This window comes from Coregonus clupeaformis, unplaced genomic scaffold (assembly GCF_020615455.1).
Source record: "Coregonus clupeaformis isolate EN_2021a unplaced genomic scaffold, ASM2061545v1 scaf0457, whole genome shotgun sequence".
Taxonomy (NCBI): domain Eukaryota; kingdom Metazoa; phylum Chordata; class Actinopteri; order Salmoniformes; family Salmonidae; genus Coregonus; species Coregonus clupeaformis.
Window position 1 is genome coordinate 95,670 of NW_025533912.1, and position 7,489 is coordinate 103,158.

Below are 7,489 nucleotides of genomic sequence, written 5' to 3' on the forward strand. Positions count from 1 at the left end.
TTCTTTGCTACAGAGCATGCCTAGCACCACCTTCTCACACCATGCGGTTTCTACAGCCGAAGATATAGTAAATATTATCATGCAAGACCTTGAAAGTGTATCCCAGTACACTGTGGATGACGCAGACTCCTTCCCACAAGGAGAGAAAAAGCTGGAGTCCCAGCTCAAACCCAGAGTTGTCTTTGACAACTTATTGGATGCTGCTCAAACCATGTACCACAGAGTAAAGGATAGACTGAACATCTTTTTCTCTTTTCCACCAGTGTCAGTCACCACAGCCAAATATGTGCTGGACTCCACCCCCTGTGGAGACACTCAGACGTTCTAAGTCCGCTGACACTGCTCTTGTTGAGGACAGGAGCCGCCCTCCGTCTGTGAGAAGTGAGAAGCCTTTGTCAAAAGTCTGTTTGGCTAAAAGGTCTAAAGCCCTTGTGTCTTCGAGTGGCTCTTCAACAGACCACCATGTAATTGACACATGCAGTGAGGATGTCACTCTGCCCACCAGGAGTATGTCAGTTGTGAGCAACAACAGTTTGAAGAGAGCCTCTCCTCTCCACGGCAGTGGATTGAGTGAAAGTTGCAAACCTCTTGTGGCTCTAAAAGACGTAACAGTGGCAGTCAGCCAAGAAGGCTTTAGCAAAACTGCAAAGAAGACGCTCAGCTTGATCCTAAATGTGATCAAGTGTAGAGTGGCCAACTCTGAGAGTTCATCTGTTGGGCAGATTACAAGTGAGGAGTGTCTGATAGCCACTAACATGTTAGACTCTGTACTGGAGAGCCTTGACCAGTTGCCTGACATGAGCGCTGCCGATGAGATCACAAGGACAGAATCCCATACCTCTATCGCAATGGATGAGACAGGTTCACGGTCAACGCTTGTGAGCCAACAAGAAATAAACATATCTGACACCAATATCATAGTGAAAACTATAATGGACACAATGAAGACGGACGACCCAGAGATGACTTCAGCAGAAGAAAATCTGGATAGGCTCCTGTCAGTTGAAGCCCTTCAAGGTGCGTCTGGCAACCTGATTGCAAAGGTCCATGGTCTCATTCAGGAGATAACCATAAACCGCCAGCTTCAATCCATGGTTGGCCACAGAAGCCTCTCTCAACCAGCGCTGCCTAAACCAGCCCTGAGAAAGCTGTCAAAGGACGATGCCTCAGAGCTCATTTACAACTTTGCCCAGACTTCTGTTAGGAGACTCCTGGGGCAGTGTATGGGAAGGCCTATGCCACCATCGGCTGAAATGATTTTGGATCAGGTCATCAAGTTGATGACAGACGTGGTGATGGACAGCCTGACTTATGTGTCCAAGTCTACAATGGAGGATGGTAAGTGAAAGTACCTATTTTCATCTGCATAGGACTTAATTGTAACATGCTCAATACATTGCGTTTTATGATGTGAAATTCACTGGTTGTGTCCAAAATGGCACCTTCTTCCATATTTAGTGCACTACTTTTGACCAGACCCAATGGGCCCTGGTCAAAAGTAGTGCACTATAAAGTGAAGAGAATGCCATTTGGGATGCAGTGACTGACTTCAATGGCTGCGTCCTCTTCTCCCAGTTATTGTACACAGGTCGGTCACACTAGCGTGCTCTTCTCACTCAGACACCAGCAATGCCACAAGTGACATCACTCATGGTGTTGTAGCTGACCTTAATGCTACTGAGGAATTCCCTGCCAGGAGCCTTAGCCCGGCTGATGTAAAGGCTGACGGCATGGCCCGCCTTCCCTCTGCCAGAGGGGAAGAGACTAAGAAGAACAGGAAGTGGCGTTTCCTACCGAAAATGTATAAGTTTCCAAAGATCATGATTAAGGTAGGGTGCTCTGTGTTTTGAGATTACCTCTGTAAGGCAGGGCTGACATTTACCCTACAGATTCACTACACCCCTATTGTCTCTCAGCATTAGAACAAACTGTTGTCATTGTCTTTAGGAGGTTGAGTGAGGACGCTGTAATGCAATCCTAATACACATGGGAGAGAGTCAATGGCTATGTCCCAAATGGCACCCTATTCCCTATATAGTGCACTACTTTTTACCAGCGCTCTATGGGCCCTTGTCAAATGTAGTGCCTTATGTAGCGAATAGGGTGCCTTTTGGGATGCACACTCTGTATTTTACACAGGCTCAGTTGTCCTGATGTGTTTTGTCAACAGCTGTTCAAGACAAAAGGGGAACCGAAGAGCCACCCTAAACAGGATGCACTGCCTACCAAACGTCTCAGAGAGACTCATATTTCACAGGGTAAGTGATAAGCATCGATAATGTCATATTGATGTATCACCCTATGACAAGCTTGTTAAAACAGTGACAACAGATACAGGCAGACCGACGGACAGACATGCAGACAGACAGGCAGACTGACAGGCAGACGGACGGGCAGACAGACAGACAGACAGGCAGACAGAAAGACAGGCAGACAGGCAGGCAGACAGACAGACGGACAGGCAGACGGACAGGCAGGCAGACAGACAGACAGACAGACAGACAGACAGACAGACAGACGGACAGACAGGCAGACAGGCAGACAGACGGACAGACAGGCAGATGGACAGGCAGATGGACAGGCAGATGGACAGGCAGACGGACAGGCAGACAGACAGGCAGGCAGGCAGACGGACAGACAGGCAGACAGGCAGACGGACAGGCAGGCAGGCAGAAAGACAGACAGACAGAAAGACAGGCAGACAGGCAGACGGACAGGCAGACGGACAGGCAGGCAGGCAGGCAGGCAGACAGAAAGACAGGCAGACAGGCAGACAGGCAGACGGACAGGCAGACGGACAGGCAGGCAGGCAGACAGAAAGACAGGCAGACAGGCAGACGGACAGGCAGACGGACAGGCAGGCAGGCAGATAGACAGACAGACGGACGGACAGACATGCAGACAGGCAGACTGACAGGCAGACGGACGGGCAGACAGACAGACAGGCAGACAGAAAGACAGGCAAACAGGCAGACGGACAGGCAGGCAGACAGACAGACAGACAGACAGACAGACTGACGGACAGGCAGACAGACAGACAGACAGACAGACAGACAGACAGACAGACAGACAGACAGACAGACAGACAGACAGGCAGACAGACAGGCAGACGGACAGACAGGCAGACAGGCAGACAGACAGACAGACAGACAGACAGACAGGCAGACAGACGGACAGACAGGCAGACGGACAGGCAGACAGACAGGCAGGCAGACGGACAGGCAGGCAGGCAGGCAGACGGACAGACACAAACACACACATTCATTTTCTGATTATGAAATGTTCTTATGACAGATGCTGAGTGTGAGGTTCCAGAGGTTCCATCCACTCCCCCTCCCAAGGAGGACCTGACAACCACACCGGCCCCTGCTCCCCAGGAGTCCCAGTCCCGTAAACGCCCACTCATAGTCAGGGTGTTACACGCTCTCTCCAGAGCCATCTCCAAACCATTCAGAGGAGCTTCTGGGAAGAAGAATTAGCCAAATGCCTGATTTTATTAATATGATATTTTAATCAGAGCCTTTATTTAATAAAACATTACTGCATTGATTTCTGTCTATAGTATTCATGTATGTGCAAGATAACGGTAAAGTACTTCAAACCACATAGTCAAAAGTATTCATAGTGAAGTACCGTTTATGATTATTGATTGTGGAAATACACATAATACAGAAAAGTTGTTGTCACTTATAAAGACAGACATAAAGGAGAACTCCGTAGACCAGTCACATTCTCAAGCCATAACTAAATCCATGAATGGATCTCCTATAAGATGACAGGAGAACATTTGTAACACTTTCTATGAAGCCTATATCTATAATGCATACACTCAAGTCATTTACATTTTACAATTTAGTCATTTAGCAGAAGCTCTTATCCAGAGCGACTTACAGTTAGTGAGTGCATAATTTTTGATTTTTTTCATACTGTCATACACTCATAATGACTTAATTGAGTTAAGTGTTAAGTTAAGTGCAGTTATAAACACATAATGAGGGCTTATTATGTATTTCTTGCAATAAAAAAAGAAAAATGCTACTAGTTTATTAAATATTCATGACTGCTATTGCACGGCTCATGTCCACACTTCTGTACAATAGGGGGCAGTAATGCACCATAACGTTGGATGCCAACTGCCTATAAACCCCACTGAAGAAGAAAAAGCTTCTCATGTAATGCATGCTGGAAAGCAGACAAAAACTAATGATTTGCAAGAGATCTAAACACGATTTATAAGCTACTGAACAACAAGTCCAAGAAAGCATTGCTAACCGCGTTTGCACTTTGAACAGATTTCTCGACAATAATAATGGAAGATGTGACTGGGGCTCAGCTCATTGCAGAGGCACTAAAAACTCAGGTGAAGTGTGTGCAATATATATAAAACAGTGTTATACTGTGTAACCGTGTTGCTAAGAATATATTAGTCGCTGATCATGTCCTTGGCAGTGAGAATGTAGCACTACGAGTTGTGAAAGTGTGCCATAGGTCATTGCACTGGTATAGCTAACTATTAATATTGTTGTAGAAAAACATTTAGATGTTTATGTGGAATAGCATATGTTAACATAGTGAGTTTTTGTCCTGGGTCCGCCTGGGTCCTGCAGTCGGTGAAAAGCAATTGCACTGCCTGCATCTCAGAACTGCGGCCGCCTTGATCTCATGAGGTTATCGTTGCCCGCGTGTGCATGACGTCAGAGAAAGTCGGGATCAAGTCGGACACAAATCTAACCAGCATGCATTGGGCGGTGATCGCCGGTGATCGATTCTGCGCAGACCTGGCTCATCTCAAATGGGCCTCTTGTCTATGATCTGTCGGCATGGTTATACTGGCCTGTGGCCTTCTTGGAGGCCTTGATGATATCGGAGGGGGGCTCCCATTTGAAGCAGGGCTCCAGATTGGCCATCTTTATGGTCATTATTGAGGACAGGGTGCCATCCAATGCTAGGCTGTTTCTTCTCTTGGTTTTGTTCAGTCCCACAACTGAAAACACCCTCTCAGCATCTCCGTTTGCATGGGGCAACACCAGGACAAGCTTGGCGACGGCAGCAAGCCTCTCAAATTCTTTGGCTCCTGTCACCTATGGAAAATGCACCAAAACACAATGGAAAAACATACCTTGATTTTTGATTGATTAATACTGTAAGTATACTGTAGGTTGATCCATTAACAAAGTTCAGATAAAAACATGCATCATTTGCAACATGCATGACACATATATGCATGCAACAATTTTAAGCAACAGATGTAGCCAAGCCACACCTGCCAAAAGGAAAGACAAAAAAGGAAAAAACATTTTACCTTATGCTTCCGGGTTGCCATTTCAGCCCAGAAGCTTTCCATTTCAGTTTAGTCCTGCAGGGATATCATTGGCATGGTCTGATAATTTAGAAACTCCTCACCCAGAAGGTCATGCTCCTCTGGCCAATGGTATGGGAGGAGATGGGGAAACCTATTTATGAAAGTAGAGTTACAAGTTGTTACGTTTTAGGTACATAGTCATCAACCAGCAGCAGTTCATACATATCTTTTGAGGAGAAGCCACATAAGAATATCTCATGTGCAGTTTAGGAGTGAACACACCTCATCATAAAACACAGGGTATTTTAGCTAAGATGATAGACAATAATTAGAGAAAAAAAAACGAACCTTTCAACAAAGTACAGGACATCTTCGATGTCACTTTCAGCCCTCTGCCGTACATCTACAAATTGTGCGTGCTTGATCAGTGGCTCTTCCAGTGGCAGCTTCTTAAGTGCATAGTCCACAGCACTTGTCAGGAAACACAACACAGCTTCATGGAATGAATCCACCTGCTGTGGTGTGATGTCACCCTCGTCGAGTAATCTGTTAAGTTTAGCCCTGGTTGTGAACCCAATACAGCATATCGGTATAAGGTACAAGGCTAAATATCACATATCACAGTGTTTGATCATAATAATAGTCAAATACTAACCTGGTAAATGGTTTGCCTTTTCTTCAAAGGCAATTTCACAAGGCTCCTCATGGCACTGCAGAGCTGCTGGAACCATAAACTTGGAACATAGCTTGCGTCTGAATTTCACCATCTATAACAGACATTTACAAAAATAGTAGGTGAAACCTGTTTTAGAGGACCCCTGCAGATATCAGCAAGAAACACAGAATGGAAAAAAACAGCAAAATCCAATCCCACCTCATCATGTAACAAAAATATTGATGACTGCTCTCTCTGAAGCAGCAAGTTGAAAGAAGTGAAAGTTGGTACGGTGGCTTGGAAGAACAGCAGGTACACTTCTGTCATGGGGTCAGTGAAGTTTTTTTTTTTTTCTTTTATTTATATATATAACAGTGATTATGTCTGCACAAGTCTCTTGAACCTGGCCTGATTTTCATCTTGAATCAATCAATAAATAACACAAAACAAGAGGTTGTCATTAATACAAGTATGTGACTAACAATCCATGTAGTTGCTGCATAATGAAATTGAAAATTGATGACCATACTAGCAGATGTGTAGTAGCTGGCCAGAGGTTCATACAGCCTCAGGATCCTGGTCACACAACGTTCAAGGCTTAGCCAACGGACCGAGATACGCAGGAGGACCTCCATGTACTCCGCTTCATGGAGCTCACAAAACTCTGTTTTAGACATTAAATCCATATCATATATTTTCTACAGCTCAGCATTTCAGTATTACACTTAATAGTATCAAACATGCATACCTGACAGGTATCCTTTCCGATTTGTGCTACCCTTGAACCAGTAACCGATGTCCACTACCATATCCTCCAAATCAGAACCGGACACCTGCAATGCATAAATCAATCATAACACATTCATTCAATGCACGTAACTAGGATACAAATAAAAAGTTACATGTAAAGATAAATCAGGCCTTAACTCACTTTAAAAAATCCCACTCCTGCAGCTTTGGCGGTGTTATGTGCCACATGACAAGGACAACCATGAATATAGGTGTTGGGATGCTTCTGGAGCACCCTAGAGGCAATGGAATTACGTGGTCCAATGTTCACAGCTGCATTGTAAACTGAGAGACCAATGCAGTTCTCCCAAGGGATGCCATGCTCCTCTATGGTGGAGTTAATTTTGGTGAAGATCTCACTTGCTGTCCCACACCTCGTCCCAGTTGTTGTGCACATATTTAAGAACTGGTGGACAACTTTGCTGCCCATGAAGACCCGGACAGTAAGCAGGTTCATCTTTTCCACTCCTATAATGACAAGTTAGAATCATACAGATGTTCATGTTGTTAGATGTTTAAAAATACACAAAGCACATGTTTTGCAGAGGAGAAAAATCTCAAATAGTTTGTGAAATACCAGTGTCATTCGACCCATCCGTAACAAGGGTATACAGGGCTTTTTTCATCTCCTTCACAAGCTCCTGTGTGAAATATGGTGCGAGTGCTTCATTGGTAATGCAGGATGACTTAGTCCTGGCACACCTGTACTCCTGCGCTGTCTTCGAATCTCCGAAACATTCTTT

General features: G+C 45.0%; 1 protein-coding gene across 2 annotated transcripts; it reads left to right on the plus strand.

The window, feature by feature from the left end:
* Positions 1-306: 306 nt before the first annotated feature.
* On the plus strand, positions 307-3,549 carry LOC121561632. 2 transcript variants are annotated; one of them, XM_045215490.1, is made up of 4 exons: positions 307-1,338; positions 1,576-1,829; positions 2,171-2,258; positions 3,295-3,549. In XM_045215490.1, exons 1-4 carry the CDS (start codon positions 510-512, stop codon positions 3,477-3,479), a joined length of 1,356 nt encoding a protein of 451 aa, XP_045071425.1. In that variant the 5' UTR covers positions 307-509; the 3' UTR covers positions 3,480-3,549. The 2 variants fall into 2 exon arrangements, with proteins under 2 accessions (XP_045071425.1, XP_045071426.1); XM_045215491.1 differs by having other exon boundaries at positions 1,621-1,829.
* The last annotated feature ends 3,940 nt before the right edge of the window (positions 3,550-7,489 follow it).

Coding starts and splice junctions, on each gene's coding strand:
- LOC121561632 (XM_045215490.1), top strand. CDS start 510: ATGTCAGTTGTGAGCAACAACAGTTTGAAGAGAGCCTCTCCTCTCCAC. Junction 1,339..1,575: donor CAAGTCTACAATGGAGGATG/GTAAGTGAAAGT, acceptor CTCTTCTCCCAG/TTATTGTACACAGGTCGGTC. Junction 2,259..3,294: donor AGAGACTCATATTTCACAGG/GTAAGTGATAAG, acceptor TTCTTATGACAG/ATGCTGAGTGTGAGGTTCCA.